At 43.5% G+C, this 27,292-nt stretch overlaps 1 protein-coding gene across 1 annotated transcript in view; it reads right to left on the bottom strand.

The window, feature by feature from the left end:
* Positions 1–27,292, bottom strand: part of Slit3 (slit guidance ligand 3) — a 587,052-nt gene that overhangs the window by 515,405 nt on the left and 44,355 nt on the right. The window contains exons 2-3 of the mRNA NM_011412.3: positions 21,459–21,530; positions 15,249–15,320 (exon numbers count right to left, since the gene is read on the bottom strand). Of these exons, the coding sequence (NP_035542.2) occupies positions 15,249–15,320; positions 21,459–21,530 (144 nt within the window). The remainder of the gene's footprint in view (positions 1–15,248; positions 15,321–21,458; positions 21,531–27,292) is intronic.

The following is a 27,292-nucleotide window of genomic DNA, read 5'->3' as shown; positions in this document are numbered from 1 at the left end:
CCACTTCATAGTGTCAGCATTCCAGAATAACTGTATCAATTACCACCACAGTAGGATGTAACAAAAGTGGTCATGTCACTCCTTTACACCAAGGATTATAACTTTTAGCCAGTCTCAGGGGTGAGTCACACACTGTGGTTTATTCCACAGCCCCCTGAAGATGAAGCAACTTTATGTATCATGGCGGACCAATTGGATCTCTCTCTCTCTCTCTCTCTCTCTCTCTCTCTCTCACACACACACACACACACACACACACACACACCAGTTCCCTCTACACACCATGTAGAGTGGGTCTTGAATCTACTCTGAAGGGAGTTGGTCACTTCCCCCAGTCAAGCTACTGATGCATAGGCGGGCCTCTTCAGCTCTCCCAATGGTACCAATCACTCTCCCTGCATGCTGTTAATCCTCCCCTCATCCTGTACCCTCATGTCCCCAACTATCCCCCCTCCCTGCCTAAATCTTTCCATCCACAATATTCCCTTTCTTTACTTTCTTTTTACCTACATCCTACCATCAATCCCCTTTCAATTAAGTAGCCTCTCCGCCCCCATTTCCTGCCTTGCACAGATACTCCATGGTAGACACACCACACTAAAATGTTGAAGGTAGGATCTTCATGTGAGAGGGAAGATGCAGCTTTTGTTCTGTGGGGCCTGTATGACCTCACTTAGGTTATTCTTTTTCAATTCCATGCATTTTCTTGCTAATTTCCTTGTTCTTTATAGCTGGGTAATATACCAGTGTGTATCTCATCTTCATTACCCAGTCATTGGTTGTTGGGCATCTAGACCGCCTCCCTTTCCTAGGTATTGTGGACAGAGCAAAAATGAATAGAGATAAGCAGGTCTCCCTGTGATACCTTTGGATACCTTTGGGCACATGCCCAGAAGTGCCATAGCTGAGTCATATGGTAGTGGTATTTTTATCTTCCTAAGAAACTCCAGATCGATTTTCAAAGTTTATTCCTTTTCTTTACCAGGGTGATTTATCTTCTTATTGATATGTAGGCAATCGTATGAATTCTCAATATACGCCTTTATCAATAACCAACATCTCTACTTACAAAGAGACTTACAATATCTTTACTTTACTTACAATATCTCTACTTACACTGTGACATATTTTTCTAGCTTTATAATAATGTATCCCACATGAACAAATGTTACTTGCTAACATGTGAGCAAAAAATATTCTTCATTCTTTAAGTTCAGAGCCCTCTGTGTCCTAGTTAGAAGTATTGCCTGCCTCAAGGCTGCGAATAAGTACTTTTGCTTTCTAGAGGTGAGTATTCTTCACCTCTAAATCTATAGTCCACTTACAACAGATTTTGTGAACACCACGAGGCAGGTTGTCAAGACAGTTTTTCATCTGGATATCAAACTTCTCCAGCACAACTTATTATATATCAGAAATGGTTCCTCATAACTGCTTTACAGTCACCATCTTTTCCAAATCCAGCACCGCTTTACACCTGAGTCTCCCAGACCATCTCATGGCCAATACAAATTTTAGGGTGGTCTTAGCCATTTGCACAGTGGTCTCCTGGTGGCTTCAGGGGGCCAGTGCTGATCCATCTAGCTGGAGGTTTGGAGACCTTCCATGCTCTCTGATTTGTTCCTCAGGCCTCTAACACTGCCCACACAGAGCAGCCACCTTTAATCCTGCAGTGTGAGGGTACTGCACATCTTTCATTCAACCTGTTCTTAGACGATTAGTGTTTCTGATGCCATTGCGAAAATGACATTAAGACCCTCTAATGATTTGTTAGTGAGACATAGAAAGCTGTATTGATTTTTATAGGGCGTTAAGTTTGTGTCCAGTGAGCTTCAGAAACTGAGACTATTTTGTTTGTTCTGTGTACGTGGTCACGTCCTCTGGGCATGATGCCCTTTGCTTATTTTTCTTTGTCACACAGTCGTCTCCATGTTTTCTCTCCATTCATCCCTCGTGCTCCCATCTTTCCTCCCTTCGTCTGTTGTTTTGTTTTATTTTGTTTTGTTTTGTTTTCATAGCTAGGACCAAGAACAGAGATCATGATGGAAGCAGTCTACTTCACCTAGAAAACAGGCTTATGTTATCTCCTCATTAGCCATGAGCTTTGTTGTTTGTTTGTTTGTTGTTGTTGTTTTTAAAGTTCTGTTTTGTCCTTGTGGGTCAAATGTTTTTAAGTCACAAACCAATTCTCAAGTCTACTAAGGGACTTTTCTTTATCTGAGAAAATGGAATGACTTCTCTCATTTATTCCGTAAATATGATTAATAATAATGTTGGTTCTGAACCAGTCCATGTTGACTTGCTCATGTCGTAGCCTTCTGCATATGAGGAGAGACCCAGACTTCTCCTGTTTGGTGTCTCTAAACAAACACATCGGGTTCTTAGAATGCTGTCAAATGCTGTCTATACTACAGTATAGACTTTGGATGCCCGGCCAAGTCTTGTATGCTAATTCCTGATCTCTAGGGTGACATTACTGGAGGTGGCAGAACCTTAGGATAGGGCTAGTGCTAGGACTCAAGGTCATTCAGAATTGCTGTTGAAGGTCACTGTGAGACATAACCCCTCCATTACTATTCTCACACCCACCCACTTTTCTTTGTGTTTCCTAGAGAAGTGGTGAGGAGTTTTGTTCTGCCATACCCTCCTGCTGTGTTATGTGGCCATGCTAAGGGCCTATAAGCAGGATCAATCAACCATGGATTGGAATTTCCCAAACTGTGAGCCAAAATACACCTTTCTTCTTTGTAAGTTGATAACCTTGGGCATTTTGAGATAACAACACAACTTAGAAAAAGGGAGTATGCATATAGACCGTGGAGACAGCATATCATTCCATGAAACATGACAGCTTGCTCAGTGTCACTCTGGGAATGGAGACTTGATCTCTTTGGACTCTTTGGGCTCTGGTTGAATGAACCTTTCTCTCTCAGGGGCTCTTGAGGAAATGCCATATGGGAGACATGTGCCTTTGGTCTGGAACTGTTCTCACGCTAGCTAGCAGCTACTGTACTTGAATGCCAGTATGGCTAAGCAGGCAGACCATGGTTCACATTTTATTTCCTTAAAGAAAGTTGCTCGATCATATTCTGGCAAAATGTTTTGGCATCAGAAAAGAAACTGGAAATCTGGTTTTCTTTCCACTACAGGTCTCTAACTGGCTGATGTGTGGGGGAATTCTTTTAAATCCAGTAATTTTATTAGACTGTGTTTGGTTTTGACTTTCAAGGCACACTGTGTCCTTTCAAGACTGACTTTCAAACCATCTGCGATTTATGGAAATCTTTTGAATTATAGTAATCCTCTACACTATTATTTCTCTATCGGTATTTTAGTTTTCTTCCTTGGATTTATTCTATAACTGTTTGGAGAACTCTACCCAACTTCCATCCCTATTGAGTTTTTTTTTTTTAAGGTCTTTTTAGTTCTACAGTAACTGCCTGTGAATCTAAAATACCTTCTATCTTCCATTTCTTTTTAATAATCATTCAGTACAATTATTTGTCCTTGAATTCAATCTAGATTCATATATTTTAATTTTAAAAATCACTTGTGTGGGGTTGGGAATGTAGTTCTATGGTAGAGAGCTCCATTACCAAGCAAAAATCTCTGACTTGAATCCCTAGCTTCACATAAATAAATTATTCTTTTTGTTCACACATCTACAATTAACGTATTGTTTGGTAGGGTTGGTGTTTAAAAATAAATTGTAGTTATGAAGATAGATATGGATCTGCATCTATCTTGGGAAATTGTACCAAGTGTTCCATATAGTCCATACCTAATTTCTCCTAGAAATAATGATATATAAAAGTGTCTATAAGAGAAATTAAGAATAGTGCATTTATCACCATTAGTTACCATGATTACACTATTCACTGAAGTCCATAGTTTTTTTTTTTCACCTATCCTTAGTTTTTCCTCGTGCTTGTTATTATGATCATTTCAGGAGATGGCACATTCACATCTCCTTGTCTCTGAGCTGCCTTTGGCTGTTACAGATTCTCTTACTTTCTTTTTGATAACTGCTCCATTTTTGAATAGAGTTGTATTAGTTTGCTATCACTACAGCAAAGGGCCCGAGGTAAGTAACAATGAGCAAAAAAGGTTACATTGCATCACAGTCCAGAGTTCACATTTCAGGATAGAGCAGTTTCTAACAAGGGTGCTGTTAGCATTTCTTCTAGGCTCTACCAGGAAGGCCTGGCTTGCTATAAAAGGGGCTGTTTGTCCTCTCCTCGAGCTCTCTGCCTCTCTGTCTCTCTCTGTCTCTCTCTCTCTCTCTCTCTCTCTTTCTCTCCCTCACTCTCTTCTCTCCCTAACCCCTTTCTCCTTCTCTTCCATTCCTCCTGCCCCCCTCTCCACATGTTCCTGGCCAGCCTCTCCTCTGCTCTCTCTTCTTCCCTCCTCTCCTCCCTCCTATCCTCCCCCCTCCTGTCTTCCTCTGACTCTACCCCCTTCTCAACTCCCCTTCCCATGCCCTTAATAAACTCTAGCCTACACTATGCCTGTCAGACGGCTGGTCCCTTAGAATAAGGGATGTCTTGGCATAGGCTCACTGAGATATGGCCTGCCGCCTCACCATACCATGCTCTATATACTCAGCTTTTTATAAAACACAACAGGTGAAGCATTGCAGAAGAGCAAGCCAATCACCTCTTGAGTCAGGAAGTAAGGAGAAAAGGAGAGGAACTGTGGTCCAAAGCACTTTGTTGAGCATCCCTGCAAGGTCCCAAAGGCCTCTTATGAGATCACATCTCCAAAAAGGTCAATCATCTCCCAGGAGCAATATCCTGTGATGTAAATCTTAATACAAGGCTCTTTGAGGATCACCTATCCAAACATAGCAAGGTGGATTCCAGTGTTTTTAAAATGTCCTTCATTAAATTTCGATGGATTTTTCATTTTGAAAATAAGATAATAGATTTTTCGAGAAAAGATCACAAATACAATATTATTTTCTTTGCTACATATAAAGGTAAGAACTATTGGGTGATTTGTCACTGTTGATGCTGATCTTAATCATTGGGATGAGACAGGATGGGTCAGATTTGCTCTCGGTAAAGTACTGAATACCCAGCAATCTGTTCTTTTAAAGAAAGTCACTACAACCCCACCGTGGAATACAGAGATCTGGTCAACCTCATACAGGGTAGAGAATCTGTAAAGCAGATAACTTTGTGCCTCTCTCTCTCTCTCTCTCTCTCTCTCTCTCTCTCTCTCTCTCTCTCTCTCTCAAGATTTAATTATTTATGCATATTGAAGTGAAAATTTCTGGTTTCTTTGAGACTCAGTTGTGTCATGGGACGTTATTCTGGAAACTGTCTTAGGAGAGGATGTTTTGCTGAAGCAGACACATGAGATGTTTTGCTGAAGCAGATATGTGAGAGGATGTTTTGCTGAAGCAGACACATGAGAAGATGTTTTGCTGAAGCAGACACATGAGAAGATGTTTTGCTGAGGCAGACACATGAGATGTTTTGCTGAAGCAGATATGTGAGAGGGTGTTTTGCTGAAGCAGACACATGAGGATGTTTTGCTAAGAACAGACATGTGGTGTTATCCTGGAAGTTGCCTTGTGTAGGGGCATGTGATGTTTTGCTGGAGCAGACCTTGAGAGGACATGTGATGTTTGACAACGTGTACAACATAACAGACAGTGGATGATACTGACATTGGTTTGCCTTGCCACTCTTTGCTGGTCTTTCTTGACTTTGTTGATGCTGGTCTTTGCTGACTCTGGCATTGGCTCATCTCTGATCATCACTTGTTGTGACTTCAGAAAGAGAAACACAGCAAAGAACTTCTCATGATATTTGTGACATTCCAGTGGCTTTTTGTTGCTTCTGAGGACCCCAGCTGATTGGCAGAGCCTTGCAGTTTCCGCTGGATTGAGCTGCTGTTGCCGATTCATTCACAATGTTTGTGAGTAGATCGAGCTACCTCTGCTGATTCCAGTGAACTGCACGATTTATATCCTGACAATGAAGATTGGAATCACCCCAAAGAACTAGTTTTAAAAAATCCATACCACCCTTTGCCATATTAACCTTTCCCTTCCACTACTTCTCGTGGGTGGTGGGCTAGAAGGGAGGCTAAAGAGTTTTAAAACCCTTATTAAAGTAGGTTTTAAAAAATATAGGCCTACAGCATCTGAGTGCTCTGTTTGCATGTATGCCTGCATAACAGAAGAAGGCATCAGATCCCATGATAGATGGTTATAAGGTACCATGTGGTTGCTGGGAATTGAACTCAGGACTTCTGAAAGAGAAGCTAGTGATCTTAACCACTGAGCCATTTCTCCAGCTCCAAGCAGATAATTTAGAATTCTGTATAGGTTTCTCTTCTTACTGTTATCTGAAAAACTTATAAATTTAATTTATATTTAGGTTACAATTTAATATTAATTCATTTATTGTGTTGTTCTAGTAATCTAAGTTTCGATAATTACAAGGTCTTTTGGTGTGTTCCTACCTCCTTTTCATATACCTCATGATTGTCGGGCATTGTGTGTGTATGTGTATATATACACACACACACACACACACATATATATATATATATATATATATATACACACACATATATATTGTATGTAAACATATATATATATGTATACACACATAGGAGTTATATATATTTTTAAGTATAGCATAATGCTCATTATCACATGTAGATCAGGATGGATAGCACATCTACTATCTCAGACATTTGTGTTGGGGTACTTAAGTTCCTATTAGATATTTAGAAATAAGCAATTCAATCTATTGTTGTCCCTTTTGTTTTCCTTTTTGTCTTTTGTCCCAAGCATATCCTTTACAGCACAATATATGTCATGCTCCAGTCCTAGAATAAACTATTTCTCCAAGGGTCATTAATCCTATTGAGACTAGCTTCACACCCCAGGATCCAAGGTGGAGGCACACTCATTGTCACCACACTGTTGTTGCCTTTCTATCCCTTGCTGATAGAAACCTTATATGCTAACTTCTATACAGGCACATTTCAATGGCCATTTCATATGAATTCAATGACATTAACTGGAAAGTACACACATTAGGTTAATCACGAGTTCATACCTATGTCCCCAACTATTCCATTTACTAAAGGTTCATTCTAATAGTCTCTATAGTTTGTCTCAGACCACATATTTCAACAGTGAGACATGTGCCCTCACCATCCACCATTCGTCATTCAATACCAGCGTACATGCCTAGTGGTTTATAAATTATTAATTTTTATCCCATGGGAAACAAATTTATCAACTAAAGCACAGCTCTTTTTTTGTGTCTCCCTTTGGCTTCAATCTTACAGATTTTGTTCATTTCCGAGCTACCTACATCAGCATTAAAGTCCATCACTTTCAATGTGGTTGATACACACATTCATCAAATCTGCAGTCAATTCCAGTGATTTTTTTTTAAATGGCATTCATTAAAGTTCACCCCTTGTGCTCTAAAGTTTATGGGTTCTGACAAATGCCCCAGACTCACCATTCCAGAGTCATGTAACAACACTTCACACATCCAGCCCCTGTTCTTATGTGCTCTGTATTCAACCTCCATTTCCTCTTCTTCGAGTCCCTAGCAACTCCTGACCTAGACTATACAATAAGACAGTATTTAGCATCGTAAAGAACCACTAAAGTGTCTTCCCAAATGGGCATGCCTTAGAAGTTTTCTTTGGAAGAAACTTGTTTGACCTGTCCATGTCTTTCTTTTGGAATGAAGGCTGGAAAGCTAATTCTTTCTTTACTAGATTTTCAGGGATAAAGGAATTGTTTTCACCCATGATTTGAGGACACCCACGATTTGAGGGTCAGTAGTGGTGAAGAAGGCAGGGAAATGGCAGTGCCTCTGGCTGCTGAAGCAAGAGCATAAGGCTTGCTCATGTCTCAACAGACCAACAATCAGGGAGAGATAGGCTTGAGATAGATGTAGGTCAGGCTATAGCTGCTAAGACCTGCACCTTTACCATTCGACCACTTCTTCTTGTTGGGTCACACCTTGGAAAGTTTCCTCTGCTCTCCTGAAACAGTGAAACCATTGGGAACCAAGTTTTCAACCACAATAGCTCACAAGGAACATACCCCACGCAAACTATAACATATTCTTCCTAACTCCATGGCTCACAGCCAATTCCCAAGGCAAAATACATCAGCCAACTTCAAATGTTCCCATAGCTTTTAACACTACCAACACTGTTTCAAAGTCCCAAGTCTCTTCTGAGACTCAAAGCAATGTAGCTGTTAGCCCAAATAAAATTAAAAAAAAAAAAAAACAAAACAACAGCAACAAAGTTACATCTTTCCAGTACATGTTGACAAAGAGCAATTGTTCCCTCTCTGAAAGGGGTAAATGGAGGCATAAAAGAGCAGATGAGACTGAAGCAAGAAAAATCGGCAGGGCAAACCCGGAACCCTCCAGGATAAGATGCAAAAGTTTGGATGGTTTGTTTTTCTGCATATGGATATTTTTAGTTTCCAAGCACCATTTATTGAAAAGACTTCTCTCTTCACTAAACTTTGAAACGTCATCAAAAACCAGTTGATTGTACTCATGTGGGTGTATTCCTGGGCTACCCCGTTGGCTTGTGCTATATTATTTCCCCATTCTCATCTTGTCTTGATTACTGTGGCTTTGTAGTAAGGCATGGAACTGGGTACTGTCATTCCGACAGCTGTTCTTCTTCATACCATATTGGCAGTATTCATTTTGAAATGTTTCTTTTGTTCCTAACTGCCTTCTTGGGCTCTTTATTTTTCTTGCTTCTTTCCATTCATGCCATCCCTGAGTTTTAAAAAAATTCTGGTTAGGTTATACTATTCCATGATTTTTCAGGATCTTCATTCTTACAGCTAGTCTTCCACAGTTGTCTAATTATAATTCTTTTCTTTATAGGTATTTTTGTGTGCAAGTTTCATTGTTTCTAGGGAGGTTACTGTAGCTCATATTCTTTGTATTTTTCCAATTAAAACTGCTTTGCACAAGGTTCAGTATTAATCTTATTTCTTGCTGTTTCCTCCCTCCTGGCCCTCCACTGTGCAGCCTTTGCTGGCTTGGAATTCGCTATGTAGAGCAGGCTGGCTCTGTCTCTCAAATGCTGAGATTAAAGGTGTCTGCCATTACATCCCGTTTGTTTGCTCCTTCCTTGAGTGATATAAATCTCCCTGAACTTTCAGAAGGAACGGCAAGGGAAAGATACCTCACACCTACAAACCTCTCAAGTTCAGCCCCCCCTTTTATTGGTAAAAATGATGAAACAAAATATAGTTTTTAAGATCTGACTCCTCCAGTAGCTTCTGGAACATTCAGGAAGTTCTCCTTTCCTCTCTGTTGATATATTTTAAAAATCTATCATTATAATGCCTAGCCTTTCCTGGAGTGGGGAGACCAAAGTAGAGCAAGTCTTTATCCCCACCTTAGCACAATTCCTCTGGAGTTGTTAGGAGAGGCAATGGAAATATGACCTAGGGCAAGGTCCCTTGGCCCCGGTACTATGTTTGACACGTTTTGTGTTTCGGTGACTATATGCCTGACTTACACACTCTATGGAACTACTTATTTGCTTATGGCTTCAGAGGCGTCAGTCCACTGTGGCACGAGAAACTAGCAGAGCAGAGGACAATTGATAATCAGAACATATCATGTCCTTATTAACACTCAGGAGACATGCGTCCTAATCCCATTGGAGCATCTTTTCTGGATCAGAGGTTATTTATAAATACATAACTCAATTGACAAATGTTTTGAAATGGTCTGCCTACAGATTTCTTACTGATTTTTAAAAACGATTTCTGTTGTTAGAGGACATGGTCCACATGACTTCAGTCCTCTGATACTTAGCCAGTCTGCCTCCCCATTCCTGCATCCCTTCCCCTATTCCTCTCTCCTTTTATCCCCTCTACCCCCTTCTTTGCCTCTTTCTCCTCTCTCCCTACCTTCCTTCCCCCACCTCTGCCATACTGACAACTGAACGACTGAACGCAGGGCCTTGCATATGCTAGGGACGTTCTCTACCCATGATTTACATCTCCAGCTGAGCCCTGCATTCTAATCAAGTGTGTAATGGTCTCACGCGTGCTTGCAAAGAATATTTTACAGTTGTTCCTGCAGTGTTCTCTGCACATCAATTAGATCAGGTTTACAAAAACTGTTATTAAAATATTTGTGTGTTAATAAATGTGCCTTTGTTTCTCAATTAATGAGAAGTAAATTTATTAATTAACTTGTTTATTCCTTTAGTTCTGTCAATATTTGCCTCACATATTTTCAGGCTAAGGCCTTAGCCACATGAGGACTTGCTGTATGTATTAATTGCGTTTACTACTTGATCAGTATGAAATATCCTGCTTTACACCCGATCATGTTTCTGTCTTACAAGGACACTGTTTTATTCAGCTCATTCTTTTGGTGTTTTCTAAATACTGCTTCCTTCGTTTTGGCTGTCTACCCTTTCCCCATCTTTATATCTAATTTTATTTTTAGAAAAATCACATAAGTTTTGGGGTACAGGAGAGACAGCTCAGTGATTGAGAGCTCTTGCAGGGGACCTAAGGTCAGCACCCAGCACCTACATCAGGTTGCTCTCAATGGCCTCTACTCCAGTTTTTGGGGACACCCTGACATATTCACTCATGTGCCCAGACAGACAGACAGACACACACACACACACAGCTCCACATACACACATATACAGAATTAAAAGTAACAAATGTTTTAAAGGACATAGGTATTATGTATTTTTAGGTCTACTCTGCCACTCTGTGTTTTACTTGCTGGCTTGGACATCTGTGTACAATTCATCTTACGCCTGCATTTGCATGCCGCACCTTACTATCAATCTTCTATCTGCCCCATTGGTTCTCCGGGATATTTTTCCCTTTTTCCCCTCATTTGTATTAAACATGTATCTTGCCACATACCTGCCCTTCTCCCCCTGCTTTGGCTACTGCATTGCATACTATGCTGTTCAGAGACTATGCCGCTGATTAGAGCAAGCATCCTTGATTTAATAAGGCAATAAACATTAACACCATCACCACTTTGTAGATGACTAAAGCATCGCTGATGATTTTAATTTTCCCTACTATTGTGCTGCTGGTGTCATCCTCAGTTTCTTAAATCTGGATAAATCAATGGCATGTCCACATCGCTCATGACAAGGACTCTCTGAGGAGACTGGGGCATCACCTCTGGGAAGGGTCTTTCCATTTGTCTGCCCTCCCTGGTTTAACTGAGCTTCATCCTTTTAGAACTTTCTGGGCAGCACTGATAGCTAAGGCAGATTTTGCATAAACATAGTAGGAACAGTACTTCACAGCAATGGTCTGAGTTTTACGTCTTCTTATCCCAAAGTCATCATGGCCCTTGGGAGGCACCTGACAGGCTACCTATCTTGAGGACTCCTCAGCTTTGGCACCGGTGAGATCTGGGGATGGAGAATTCTTTCTTGGGGGAATGTCCTGGGTTTTAGAATTTTCAGAGATACTAATGGCCTCTACCCACTAGTTAGCACTCCCCAGTTATAAAAGTCAAAAATGTCTCCAGATATCACCAAGAATCCTCTCAGGGAAAAATTTCAGTCCTGGCTTAGATCTACTGGTATAAAAGAAAACTTCAAGTATTTTCGGTAAAAAACCCTTAAGTATCTACACTCTTTTCTTGTTCAGGGCTTTGAGAGTAGGAGGAGCTAAGTGACTCTGAACAGAATCGCTGTTGGGAAGAGAAACGGTTTGAAAAGTGGAAGTGAAGGGACTGCATCCAGCGATCACAGGAAGGCGTGTGATTGGGATATGCCTATAGTCTTGTCCTAAATGTGGCAGGATTAACAGGTCATGGGACCTTTAAAAGGCGGGACCAAGTGGGAGGTGATTATGCATGGAGGCATGGCTTCTATAAGAGCTTGACACTGATATGGGGAAGCACATTTGCTTTTCTGGCTCTCCTAATCTCTGGCTTTGTGTCTCCCTAAATTAGCTCTCCTCCTCATGTAAGCCATGACGTCATCCACCATGTTGTTAGCCTCCAAAACTACCAATCAAATCAACTTCTTTTTATAAAGTACCCAGCTTCAGGTGTCTTATTATTGCAATAGGAAATGACATAACATGGAGTGGCACCTAACTGAGCCTGAGGTCCTTTCATGGAAGAAGAGAAGAATCCCAAGACTTGAAACGGACGATTACCCTTCTCTTTCCCAGTAAGCCCCCAAGAAAATAAGCCAAGAATAAAACACTCAGAATGGAAATTATCAAACTCCATTTACATTTTAGGCTGTTTTAGAACAGAGCCAATACAAAATTCTATTATGTAACACAGAGACATGGGTTAGGGGGACCCTGCAGTGTACTACAGATGGCATAGCCACCATCTACTTCTTCCGTGGTTAATAGCAAATATATTGCATTTTCCTATGTTGTGTCACTCAGTGTGACTGAAAGCAGACTGCTTGAATAGAAATCAGAGCAACAGCAGTGAGGATTCATAGCTTTATAGATTGTGGCATTTAAAATGTATATGCCTGTTCTCTCTCTCTCTCTCTCTCTCTCTCTCTCTCTCTCACACACACACACACACACACACACACTTTCTCATATAAACATGCACACACCCAGACTCTTTTCTCTCTCTCGAACACACTTGCGCGCGCGCGCACGCACACACACACACACTCATTCTCCTCTCTCTCTCTCTTTCTCTCTCTCCCACACATATAATCTCCTCTCTCGTGAGTGCACACACAAATGCACATGAGCACACAAAGAAACACGCAAATACACTCACTCATGCACACACACTTTCTCACATACACATGCACACACACACAGACTCTCCTCTCTCAAGCACACATGCATGTGCACACACACTCATACACACTCACTCGTGCACACAAACTCACGTGTACCTTGCTTACTCTGACGCTTACCAATGACAGACATTTCCCATCTTACCACCCAAGTATTCTCCAGCTCTCATGTAACACAAGTCTGATCGGCAACCTATCCTGTCCTAGAACTCAGGCACCTCTGCCAGTCTTCGCTGTATTTAACCATGGCTATAGTATACCGTACTGTCTAATATAACATGACTGGTCGCAGGCTGTAAGAATGGAGATGGTATATACTTCTCCCGGGTCTCACATGGAAACCTCCTGTACCCAGTTTCATTTCCTCACTCACTGACATGATACATTTGCACACTGCAACCCAAGATAGAAAGATGTCAGCATCAAGGCGTGGAAGAAGCCTGTCTCTGAGTGTATACTTGGAAGAGAGGCCCTAACAGGAATGTCATATTGAGTTTGTAAGAATTAGAGGTAAATTTCCACGTGCTAAGTCGCTGAGATTTGAAGGTTTATCTAGTACCGCAGCTAGCATTACCCACCTACTACACCAAAACAGACCAAGAGCTCAGCAAGTGCAATCCCTTAGTTCCCCAGGCACGCACGGTATTTTGGCCTCGTTCACCACTCCAAAGCAAAGGCACCTTTGCCAGAATATTTCCCTGAGCCTTCCTGGACTTGGATGGGTATGAGAGAAACTATTTGCAGGGCCATTGGTAAAGCTCGCACTTCATCTGGTGTCTGCAGCACAGGGCTATGAAAACAGGGTGGACTTTGATGTCAGACAGACGTGGCTGGGAACCTTACCCAGCCCTGACAACTCTTTGGCTTCAACTCCCTGGGCTTTTGTTTCTTCATCCGCAAAATGAGGGTAATGATACCTCGTTGTTGCTTGTTGTAATTTGGCAAAGAGGGTGGAATAAAAGAAGCCATCGCTTGTAAAACACACACACACACAGTCTCTGGTGTCCCCGAAGCACTCTCTAATTCCCCACAACAACCATGAAATTAACAAATTAACAATTTATTTACCCTTCTAATCAGAAAAACTAGGCAAGAGGGACCTTTTCCACACTGGACCATGTGTTTATTTTTCTATGTAAATGTTGACTATTTCACAAAGACTATTTCACTATTTCAACAAATACTTCTGTTTTCTTGGGTCACAAAAAAAAAAAAAAAAAAACCAAACACTTAAATTGTAGGAATCTTGAAAAATCAAACTGTAAACAAAGACAACGTAATTTTTAATAACTTTTTTCTTTTAGGAGAAACAAATGTTTTTACACTAGTGACAGCGAAAGCCATGCTGGAGTTTGATCCAGAAGAAAACACTTGATCGCCGTGAGGCTAGGACCTTCCTCGTTGCCCTGTGACCTTAAATAGAAGGACTTGGTGGGGAAAGGATGATGCATCACAAAACAAGGAAGTTGGTTCAGGCAGGCCGTCCTTTTCACCCAAACAAGTCTATAAAGGAGACTCGTCTCAAAGCAAGTGAGCTTTGGCAACAGCACCCAGGCGCCTAAGCAGAGCGGTGTTTCTCCAGGTAAGCTGGCAGAGCAATGATCTGTTGCAGTCCCAACCCCCAGTACAGCAGGAAGCTGAAAAGTCAGGGCAGCGGTGCTGCAGGGGAGGCACAAGATGAGAGGCCGCCCACCACCGGCATGACTAAGTGCTCTTGGGGACAATCCCCACTCAGAGGGCAGAAAGCAAATATCCAGATGTTATGAGCTGTCAGACGTGATTAACTGAGGAAAGGTGAAGCTGCCCACTTAACCATCCGAGCAACCTTTCTCATCAGAACGACCCCAGAGTTCTCTGCAAAAACATTCACTGGCGAAATAAATGGGAGGCTCCGCCCAACTCCAGCGTTTGCTGCCCACCCTCCATCAAGTCAGAACAGCGGCCTATTTTAAACCGGTGGCAACGTGTTCTCTCGTGGAAACGTGTGGGTTTCCTGAGACAGGCTGGCGCTCCGAGAAGCAGGCACGCGGAAGGCTGCGCCCACTCGCCCATCCTTCCTCTCCCACAAGAGTAGAAGCAGGAGTTCCAGGAGGAGCAGGGGGGGAACTGCTGCCATCTTCCATGGCATTAACTCACTCTTCTGGGAAAGGAGAAGCTGAGGTCAGGTTAGGAGTGTGGCCCCATGTAAAGAAACTAATGGATACTGGGAAGAAGAAACCAAGCCTCAGATGCTGGCCTCTGCATCTTCTCTAGAACCTAGAACAGGAGTTTAAACGGATCTCAGTGTCTATGTAACATACTTCAAAGCAACTTTAAATGTAGCAGAAAATATTTCTTCGAACGCTGGAGACTTGCTTTTACCAAGGTCACAAAACCAAAAAAAAATTCAGAAAGCATTTTTTTTTTTTTTTTTTTTGGACACCAGGTTGTGTTTGACTTACAATCTCTCCAGCTGCTTCAGATCCTGGAAGGCGCCTCTCTCGATGATGCTGACTTGATTGTCTTCCAGATGCCTAGAATCAGAAAGGCAGCCAAGGTCAAGGACCGAAGAGGGATAGGGGTCCTCATGGGGGGCACTAGGCTGTGCACTCATATCACATACTCCCTCCTAGGACCCCCTAGGAGGATTCAATTGGAATCACTCTGATGGGACAAAATAACTCACATCCCAGTGTAGTGTCACGGTAAAAAGGGATTCAACACCCGCACACTTCTACCTGACAGATTGGCTTCCATGTCTCTATTTTAAGAATGTTACCAGCAAATGTCCCCCAGAGCACTGCAGAATCATGCACAGAAGCAGAGGGGGCAAAGCTGCTCTTTGGGGAAAAAAAAATGCAGATTCAATACCTCTTCTTTTGGAGCTCCTCCTCCAAGGATTCCAAAATACTTTACTGAAAAAGGCTTTCCCTGCTCAACCTCAAGGGTGGAGTCACTGTGAAACAGCACCGTGGCTAAGACATCTAGTCTGGACCCAGGGATTCTCTCATGTAGGGCCAGGCTCATCCAAACCTCCTAAAGATGTTCACGAAAGCTGTTCCTATGTAGGCTACATCTTTGCTGAACCTTAAGTTCTCCTGGTAGATGATTAAAAATCTTAAACACTCTGCATGAATTGGATCCATGCATGCCGCATACCTTGAGAGTCGATGATACAATGAAACATTTGTTTCCCTGACTTAAAAAAAGAAAGCAGATTAAAATGGATTAGTAAATAATCATTAGCTGAACATTAGGGACAACTGCAAAGATGATGTGGGAATCCTGAGTGGGGAAGGGGCCAAGAAATGACAGGACTGCAGTTTGGGACATGCTGTTGTGATCGGAGGTTGTTTCTAGGAAGGAGGGAGAATTCAGGAACGGTCCCAGTTCTCCTTGGGAATGGAGGAAGCATGCCCTTGGCTAGGGTACATCTTCCCTCCAAAACAGACCTTCCATGATGGCCGTACCTCTTGGACTGTCCTAACCGTCAGCATGGTGGCTTCAGGCTCAACCTTTGTGCTTCATTTCCTCATCTCTTCCCAAGGAATAAAGGATGGACCCTGTCTTCATCATACTCCTGGACCCAGCACAGTGTCCTACCCTAACAGCCTACTGAATCAGAAGCACAGCCGTGGGCCTAGCACACACTGGTTTCCCATAAAGGAAAACGTGGGTCAACAATGTGAGGTTTCTATCAGGGCACAGAGGGGTAATTGGTTGGCACAAGTATTTAAATACATTTGTGTTTATAAATGTTAACTGGCCAGAAGGGCCATTCTATTGGCCAGACTCTTCAACTCTTCCAAGCTCCACTTATGCGACTTCTGTCCTGTGGAGGCCAGCTCCTTCCAGGCCACTTTCTTAACAGATAAAAATATAGTAGCTATGAATTTGCCCAAGGGGAATCACAGAGCTAATGAAAGGATTTCAGGCCCCCAGTATACTTTTAGGATAATGGCTTCCAACCTCCCCGATGCTGCTTCGACCCTTTAATAGGTACCCCATTTTGTGGTGACTTCTAGTCATAAATTTATTTTCGTTGTTACTTCATAAGCAAATTTTGCTACTGTTCTGAATCGTAACGTAAATATGTTTTCCAATGGTCTTAGGAGACTCCTGTGAAAGAGGCTTTTGACCCCCAAAGGGGTTACAATCCAAGGCTGAGAACCACTGTTTTAGGATCTATGCTTGATTTCTATTATTATTATTAATTATTATCATTACTATTATAGTTACTATTGTTTAAGTCATTTAATTACTTTACTACTGATGGAAGCTTCCCCCCTCTCCTCTCCCTCCAGTCTCTCCCTCTTACCCCCCTTCCCCTCACCCAGCCCTCCTCCCCTTCCCCTCAGCAAAAGGGAGGCCTCCTATGGATATCAACCAGCCATGGCAGATCAAGCTGCAGTAAGGCCTGACGCATCATCTTCTATTGAGGCAGCCCAGTTAGGGGAGAGGGATCCAAATGCAGGCAATGTAGTCAGGGACAGCCCCTGCTCCTGCTTTAGGGGACCCACATGAAGACGCAGCTACAGAACTGCTACATACGTGCAGGGCTGCCCTGCCTCGTACTAGATGGTATAGTATTGTATTGGGCGAGTTACTCTTCATCTCTAAGACTCGGTTTCCTCATTTGTAAAATAAGACACCACAGCAGCGCTTGTAAGAATAAAAACGGAGTAAGTAGATCATCAAGCCTGGTGAAGTCATAATATATTTTTTTTATTTTTAATGATTTACAATTTTTAATGACTGCTCCTCCCCTCGTCTCTCCTCCTTCCCTCCATTCTGCCATATGGCAAGGAAGCCTTGGGAAACTAACAGACTTTAAAAATTAAATTAGCACATTTACTAAACAAGGTGTCAGTTCAGTACCAGTGTCTGGGGATGGGATGGGGGCGTTGCTCAGCCAGACTAATAATCAATCAACCAACCAGAGCTCACTGTTATTATTCTCCAGTTAGGACAAGGACTAAGTCTTAGGGTGAGTACCAACCTCCACATGTATGGAGGAGCCTAACTCTGGCCTCCTATAATGCATCTCTCAGTTTTGTATTCATTATGCAAGGAGTGGGATTGGGAGACTTTCCTTTCTACCTCCTGACCAAACCACTCCGGGCTGCCTGCGTCCCTCTCGCCAGGTAGTCCTGCTCTACCTGGCCTCTGAGATCCAGTTGCTCCCATTGCTCCCCCAAGGCCTCTAGGCAGTCATAAACGGCTCTGTCATCACTCGCCTGTGGGACTGCACCATCTCTTCCTGGTTTCTCTCATGCCACCCATACTTCTGCAAATGTCTCCTCATGTGCACCCTGGAGCATCCTCTCGTTCCTTTTGGAAAAGTATCCAGGATCCTTTTCAGATCAACTTCCTAGACTCATCAAAGTCCGGGCTCATGCCTGGCATGTGAAGGCTCAATAAATACCCCTGATGAACCAAAGCCAATGGATGCAAAACCTGCATGAGACAGGATCTCTAAGCAGCACCACAAGCTAAGGACATGTAAGTATACTTGGCTCAGGCCTAGTTTAGTAGCCAGTTACATGAGGAGGATGTAGGATCAAGGTCAGGCTGGGTTCTGGGTTCCCACAAGGGCTGCCCATGGCTGGTGTCTGTTCTGAGTTAGGGGGGAACACAGACTGTGTTCATTTTCAGTTCTTTGGTGCCTTCTGCTCCCCCCGTCTTCTATAGAAGATTAGAATCGGAAATGCTCCTCATGTGATGATGGCAGAGGCGGAGTTTAACTCTTTTATTAACCCCATTTGGGATGAAGCTGGCTCCCACATTGTGAACACAGTTAGTCCTTAAATGGATTACTGAGAAAGAGGATAGAATTGATAGCAACAGAGGAGCCTTTCCTCAGCTCCCAACCTGTGGGCTAGAGGTGACTGTCAGTGGTAGGCAACTCCCACACCTCTGTTTCATTTAGGGAAAAATCACCCTGGGATGAGAGTGAAGCTCACTGTCTCTGCTCCATGTTTACCCATTCACCTGTACCACATTAGCAGATAGAAAGCATTCTGCATGAAAATGGGGGGGGGGATGGGGAAGGCAAGCTCAAATTATTCAAGACTATTGAGTCTTTTATTGCTCCACCATAAATTGTAAATAAGAAACAGACTAGGGGAATATGCCAGGATGTGATGAAAGCTTTTCAAAAAAATAAAAAGGAGTCCTCTAGGTTACTTAGTCGAGAAGAATGGATGGAGGGAAAATAGTTTAAAACATTTGGATATTTTATTGGTGTTAGAAGGCCTCTCGGCTATCCCGCCTAGCAGATTTCTTTCATTGAGTTAAAGAGCCACTTGAAAGGGGCTGTCTTTGAGCTGATAAGGCAGATAATGAAACAGATACATTAATAGTCGATAAAGAAGGGGTAAAGGCATTTTGGCACTGCTTATCAAAATAGAAGAATGCAGCAATTAACTGGAAAGATAAACTGTAGTCAGAGAGATGTTGTGGACTACTCGGAAGACATTAATGTCATCTTTTGTGATTATTTTAAAAGTTTCTATTTGTAGGGAGCAGATATGGAAATTGGAATTTTTATTAGTCTCTCTGATGCAGCAGTAGGAAAAATCAAAGGATTATTTTTGACTCGGTTAGAAAATGAAGCCTTAGGTGAATTTTGACTTGTATGAGAAAAACATGTCTGACAGACACAAGCGGAAGAAATGGGGGAGGGCACAAAGCAAAAGTCTAAACACAGTTTTGCTTTTTAAATCAGCAGATGACCTGGAAACAGGAGTCTCCTGCACCTCTTTTTTAATACAAAGTGCCCTAAACTGAACCAAGGGATTCCCTGACACTTAAGCCAAACCTCCATTCTGACGGGCATGGACTTTATCAGACGGGCTACTCATCTGACATACACACAGGCGCTCTGAGCACAAGAAAGGCTCAACTCAAGGTAGCTCTTCCCTCGGAGGATGATGAGAGGAGAGTGCTCAGCATCAAAGAAGGGAGAATGCGTCTGTGCAGAGAGCATCTAATAGCTGGAGGCCCAGCAGTCAGATTCCTCCATCCCTGTGCGATGGCCCAGAGGAACACTCGGGTAATGTTCTACACCCCAAAGCTACATGTCCTTCCCCTCCCCCTCCTCAAGATCCCATGCATTGGAGATGCATGTTTTCCCCCTCCCTCCTCCTCCCTTCCTCGTCTTGCATGAGCACAGAAATACTGCATGCAGGCTAGAAGGCAAACCACCCGAATTCTAGTTCCAATTCTTCTTGTCCCTTATTCTGGGGAGCTGAGGTTTCTTAATCCCATACTGTTTCCTCTCCTGCAAAGAGGGGGTCATAAGAATGCCATTCCCCTATGCTCTGTTACATGACCCTGAATCAGGTCTATGCTAAGTGCCATCATCATTAGAATGAGTTTGTTAGGAACACTTCACAAACTAGATATCAACATTACCAAAGGCCTGCGTCACAACTGACAGGTAACAAATGCTGTGTGTGGGAAAGACAGTAAAGTCCCAAACACTCATGGATAACTCGAACTGAGGAGGTCTTTCAAGTTGTCACTCCCTATGCTGCTGAAGGGAGACTGAGGCCCAAGGAGGTACAGAGACTTCCCCAATGTAGCATGAGTAAATAATCCCAAATCGAAACAGAATCGGATGCTTCTTGTCCCAGTGATAAATTCATCCTGCTCTGTCTAGCTGTGAGTAGAAACAGGGATTTGGGGGGCAAGGGGGGTGAGGGGGGCTGAAACACTGGCTCAGGAGTTCATAGTATTTACTGCTCTTGTAGAAGACCTCAGCTCAATTCCCAGCACCAAAAAGGCAACTCACAACCATGTGTAACTCAAGTTCCAGGGTATCTGATGCCCTCTTCTGACCTCTGAGGGTTCCAAGCACACATATGGTGCACATACATTCATGCAAGCAAAGCACTCATACATGTCAAACAAAATACATCTAAAAGAAGTTTTTGTTTGTTTGTTTGTTTTGTTTTTTAAAGGGAGGTAGCTGTAAGTGCCACTAGAGATGGGCTAAGCCATGATTGTATAACACCAAAGCTAGGGTCAAGCTCCACTGTCACAATGTCTTGGACTTTTCAGTGAACACTACGTGGACATCTTCTTACCACACACAAACCTAGGAATGGGCAAAATTCTTCAATATTCAGACAGGAAACCTGCTTCTCTTGTCCTCCTATTTCATCAATGCCTTTCTCCAACTCGGCTACCTGTGTGCACAGCTGTGAAGGGTCAGCAAGGACTCTGCCCTTGTCTGCTCTTTTCCACCCTTATCCACCACCGCACTTCCCCCTCCATTAAGCAGCAAGATAAATAATATCTGTCCGGATTGCTCTTTTAATGCACAAGCTGGAGAAGGAATTATAATCTCTATGGAAAGGAAGCGTGGTTAGTGAAGCCGCCATTGCTGTCATCCAGGAAGCAGGGCATGTTGACTTAATTTGTTTATTGCCTTCTGGTTTTCCTGTCACTGGAACCTGGTTCTTCTATCGATCTTGCCCAGCCAGCAACATCCAGGCATACAATTTGATATCTGTGAACACTTGGTACAATAATGAAGAGCTTTCTGCGACAGACATATGGATTCCTGTGGCCCAGAGCTTGGGAATGTGAAGCCAGCGCAGTACAACATTTTCACAGGCTGAAGAGCTGAAAATGAAAACCTTGTTGGCGCACCATCTGCTACTTACAAGACTCGAAGATTCTTCAGGCCAGCGAAGTCCATTTTGGTGATCCTGGTGATGTTATTTCTGTCCAGGTCACTGCAGTGGAAAGAAAATTCAGGTCAGATTTGTACAGGTTACACTTACAGTCTATGCAAGGCAGACTGGCTTGGACTGGGGGATGCTGCCTGTCAGGGGGAAGGCAATTCCAATGATTAATGATATCCCTTGAGCATGCCCAACTAACCTTAAGGAAATTGTATGGAATAAGCCATTCATTATGTATGTAGTGGAGCCCAGTTCTACTTAACTGCCTGTCTTCTGTGGTCCCTTCTTCAAGTAACAAACACATCTCCCAATGTCCCTGCCTCCCCCCACCCCCAAATTTCAGATTAACTTATGCAAGTAGAGCTGAGGCCTCCTCAGAATTCTGGAGGTTCTAGGGAGGACCAACTGACCCAAGGCAGGCTTTTAAGAGCTTTTAATCCCTCCCATTGTCTCAGAAATGCATGTATAATTCAAAGAATAACTTTCTATTCACTAGGGTAGCAAAGCGGCTCAGTGGTAAGAGAAGCCATCTTGCTCGCACTAGGGACAGCATTCTAGACCCAGAAGGCGAAAAGGAACATTCTTCATGGTGTCCCATTAGCATTTGGACCTGCTCACACCTGAAGCCAGGCCCCCCTGTATTTGGCCATTTTGTGAGCCAGTGTATCCCATCTCCTCTACATTTGGGTGTAAACCAGTTCAGAGCTACCAGACGCCATCCTGCCTCCATGAAAGGCCAACGTTCCAGACCCAGCAGATGAAAGATGCTATTCTACTTCTATTGCTTGAAACCAAAAGAACTGTCGTGGGCTTTGGTCCATAAGTACATAGACACAAATAGACAACACCACCTTGTCTAATAGACAACAAAACTTGTACAGTTTCCAACTATTTCATAATCTATCGAGTTTCATGTCCTAACGGGTACCAACACAGCTGAGCTTGTGCCCAGTGTGAAGTAAAGGCTAATTCTACACAGAAGGCAAAGACAGCTTCATGGATGGATTCCTGTCTCAACCTGCAAGTTTAGCAGCATTTGTCAAGGAAGAGCTGAAAGCTCAATGTGGCAGTTATGAGGGTGAGGAAGGAGGTGCTGTGGGCGGTAGGGAGCCAAGGTCAAAGGGGAATTGAAGTTAGGGAGGAACCTGTGAACTACTAGAAATTCTGTATTCCCGAAAATCATCTAAGACTCCTAGATGAAAAAAAGGGGAAACCATAAATAATGTTACAATTTGTAACACTAGATGCTGAGCCACAAATCCCCACACACTATGCCCCTCCTGATGAGAAGGAGGTTTCTAGGGTTTGAGCCTCTGGAGGTTCTACAGGGTTGCACACAGCAAATCGACAGGATATACTGTCCCAAATCACTCTATGGATAGAATCTGCTTCAAGAGATATGCTGTTGCCTGCTTTCATGATGATACAAACATCAGAGAGAGAGGGCACATGTGCACGCATGTGCACACACACACACACACACACACACACACACACACACACCACACAGAGGTTTACCCTCTATGATGTCACACAGGGGTACAATCTTATGAGGACAAAGATATGTGTGTTTGTTGTTAACCAAAGCATCAGGAGAAGCTACCTGGGTGACCAAGAGTCACCTGTGTGACAACAGATCCCCAGGAAGACCTGTGAGTTATATGCTTGCAATGGAAGAACAGGAGAGCAGTTTCCACTTTGTGTTCTTTGTGTAAGGAAGAATCAAGTCTGGGGAGGGATTACCCTTACGATATCAGAAGTGACAGTGAAATAAAAACCAAGCATGTCCTTGGGTAACCTCACCTAGACTCCCCTTCCCTCTCTTCAGTTTGCCTAACAGCCATTCAAACTGTTTCTTAGTTTGTGATGTAGGAACGCCCCCATTTCACTCTTGCTAACTATGCAGGGTGTTGGTGAAGAAAGGACCCAAGGCACACAGAAAGCAGATGATCAGCCATCAGTGGATAGCTGAGAGCCTGCAACCTCTCAAGCATCATGGGATCTCCTCCGCTCCTTCCGGGATCGAGAGACCTGTAGGGACCTTGACAACTGAGGATACGACAAAGCAGCTAAGGGTTTAATTACCAGGACACAGCGTGGGACTGCAGCAGCTCATGTTGCCAGCTGTGGCACTGATATTCTCAATTAATATTCATTATGAGAAAGAATGCAGTGTGGCCCAGAGGTGCTGGGGACATGGCGGGGTGAGGTATACTGTGGAGGCCCTCACACACAGTCCTGGAGTTGAATTCCTGGCCCACCCACCTGCTGAGTGCGCTAATGACTAGGGATCAGGATGACATGTGTGACCTTAAGAGATGTTTTTGAGGATTAAATGAGATGCTCTGTGCTCACAGCACTTCCCTACCATCTAGTAAATCCTTAGGCTCAGCCTGTGGGAGTGCTCCAACTAGCTGAAGTACAACTCCTAGCTACACACACTGTGAAATTTCAGTCGACCAAAAGAAACCAGGTACCGCATTCCCCAGGCAATGTGTCTTAAGCTGTTAACTTTGTGGTGAATCTATCTCATAACACTAAACGTGTGGAACAAAGAAAGAGAAAAAGATATCTACTGAGTATTTAATTCTCCACTAAGAGTGGAATCCATCTCCGTGGCTCTCCGTGGCTGATGCTCTGAGACCCTCAGTCCTGCCATTATAGTCAAGGGTGACGCAAGAAGAGAAGGCATTCTGGGAGTGAGGTAAGCAATGGCCCTTCTCTTATTCTCAGCCCAGTAAAGACCGCTTAACCAAGGATGTCCACTGCTCCAGGTGGAGCGCAGGGAAGCATGCCAATCATTGTAACACTACATTACTCCACTTACGGAACACTGGCAGGCTAGTGAACTGTCCATCAAAGCATTTTGATAAATGCACGAACTACATTTCCAAGATTTCCTTGAGTGTGACCATGTGACCAAATCCACAGTCCTGCACAAGGGGCCAAAATAATACAAGGTGCTTTCTGGGTGGAGCCATAAATTCCCAGCCCAGTGTTCCACACCCATCCTTAGCCTGGATTCAGAAAAAGTGAAGGACTCTTGAAGCGACATATGATCTGAGCCCATGTACCTGAGTGACTATATGGAACAGAGATACCTGCATTGCCTCATGGTTTACACACATCAGACTCAGACATATTCCAGAAATAACTTCAAAGCCACACAAATCCAGGGACCGTTTATCACAGCAGTGTGCTGTCAGATGCGATGTCCTAACTTTCTATCCGTTGTGGCTTTCTTCTAGTCATTCTAACAATGGTTTCCATCAACAGATGAATGTCTATAGATGAACCTTCCCAAGAACTGCTGTCTGCTGAGCCCACACTACACGCTAAACACTTATGTATGTCTCTCATCCATCCGCCATTGTTCATAACCTCACTTTTCACACAAGGAGGCTTAGTCTCCTCCACTGCTCTTCAAAAGATTTTTACCCAGAAAGAAACTTGATCATAAAGTCACATGGCAGAAAGTAAAAGGATTGGAACTTAGATTACTTTCATACAGAGGCCGTGCATGTGCACGTACACACAATGCATGTGTACACAGTGACATATGCCCACAAATTGCCTATAAAGTCAGAAGTCAATGTCAAATGTCTTCCTTTGTTCTTCGCCTTATTTTGTTTTTCTGGCAGAGTCTTGAGCTCAGCTATTGGCTAGACTGTCTTGCCAATGAGCACCCAGGATTCTTCTCTCACCATCTCTGGGTCCTGGGGTTACAGACAAACACTACGGTGCCTGGACAAACAGGAGGACCCTGTTTGCCCAGCAAAGGCTTTACTCAATGACCCACCTCCCCAGCCCTATAGGCCAGGACACTTTTAGCCATCACATCCCAATGCACACTGACCACGAGTCTAAACATATATGCAATGTGTAAAGTTATCTACTAGGCAGGGGTGGTGGGTGGTGGTGGTGGACAGAAAGAACGAGACAATAGCATTTCTCATCTCTTTATCCTAATGAGAGCGATGAAATACACCTAGTAGCTCGGCTGTTCCCAACTCCAGCCCTGTCTCCCTCAGAGGCTAGGCAGCAGGAATTCTGGGCTTCTCTGCAAGCCCAAGGTTACACTCACTCCATCTTTGCCTACAACTGGTGTCTCCCATGCTGCCTCTGTAAACAGGCGTCACCATAGCAATCTCCTGCATCATTTTCCCCCATCCCAGCGAATGAATCATAAGCCAGGCTTGAGGCTTGCGTTCTGTGGTATTTTCACATCTGTTTGACACCTTGGGTGGAGTGGGGAGGAAGAGGAATGTGGAGCAATAGTGGAAAAAACTGAAACAAAAATAACATCGTCTGGGCCAGGCTCTTGTCTTGGTCTTGGCACACACACACACACACACACACACACACACACACACACACACACACACACACGAGCGTGCGCGCACCCCCTTCCTCCTGTATTCTGCAGCATTCCTACAGATCTTTCTTTGAGTCATAGCACATCTGGGAAGAGGGAGGTGTAAAGATCTACCCCCAGTGAAACTGCAAGGCATGGGGGAAAGAGACATCTGAGGAAAAGCCAGAGGATGTGGGTTTGAATCCCAGCTTCCTCACTTCCCAGCTGGGTAGCCTTAGCAAAGACACAGCTGTGCTCAGACCCATATATGAGCAATGCTGCTGTGACAGCCCATAAGATGTGACCCAAATGTCAGCTCCAGGGTTACCTGGAGGCTCAAGATGGAAAGTGTGTGGGAGAACCCACAGAGCAGTTTGGTGACTTGTAGAGACAGAATGTGGTAGTTTATGTTGGGATACAGTCCAAAGATGTTTGTCTGTGATGGAGAAGCACAGAAAAAAATACCCACCTCATGGTGATTCGTATTACACTTTTCCCACTGCATGATAGTACTTAGACAATTATTATGTCTTTATTTTTAATACATTAGATGAGATACTCAATAGCTGGTTGTAAAACGGACTCTGGGTTACATTATTTTCCTAACTTTGGGCTGATATTAGTAAGTGAGGCTATTGAAAGAAGACTGGTTGCGCTAGGCTGTTCCAAGTGTAGGTGAGTTAAACGGTTTCTGACCTTCAGCATACAGTGAGATACAACTCTCATTTTCGTAGGTAAGAGGCACACAAAGAATATTGTACAAGTTCAGACTGGATTTTTAATTCCACCTGCTCCCCACACAACTTTATACAAAGAGCTGCCCTCTGCACTGCAGATGGGAAGATGGTGTCTCAATCTAAAGATGGAAGAAGGTGTCACACAACAAAAAGAATTGTTGCAGAGGGTACACAGGCAGAAACTGGAAGTTCATTTGTAATGTGATGATGCCTGCAGGGTACTTGTGAACATAGAAGGCTGGAGAAAGCCCTATCATGTTTCGGGTCCATGATAGATGTATTCTGGGATCCATAACCAAGTTGATTTTTAACAATACAGAATATAGCTTGGTTCTTGCTCTCAGCAGCTAGGAGTCTAGCTGAAACAAGCCAAGTCATAAGATACTTGAAAAATATTCAAAATGAAAAGTTGAGAGACAGGGTCTAAATTCCATGAGATGGAGGGGGGGGGGTTCCAAGCAACAACACTTAGATCAGAAGCTTGGGAAAAAATATTTAGAGGACCAGGGAACACCAGGAGGGACCTGATGACAGAAGGCGGCAGGGAGCGGGAATTACAGTGAGAGGAAGGACTGGGGCCAGACAGGAAGCTCTGGAAAGCATCACATGATGGAACGATAGGCCACAAGGTCCCATAGCAGGGATTTAAGACTCCTGTTCAGAAACGGAATAAGTGGGGCCAGGATGGAAGACTCTCATAGACTCAGTTTCCAATCAAGGCA

The sequence above is a fragment of the Mus musculus genome, chromosome 11, assembly GCF_000001635.26.
Source record: "Mus musculus strain C57BL/6J chromosome 11, GRCm38.p6 C57BL/6J".
NCBI classification, from domain to species: domain Eukaryota; kingdom Metazoa; phylum Chordata; class Mammalia; order Rodentia; family Muridae; genus Mus; species Mus musculus.
Note: the sequence above shows the minus strand (reverse complement) of the source record. Positions and strands in the feature narration are given on the sequence as shown.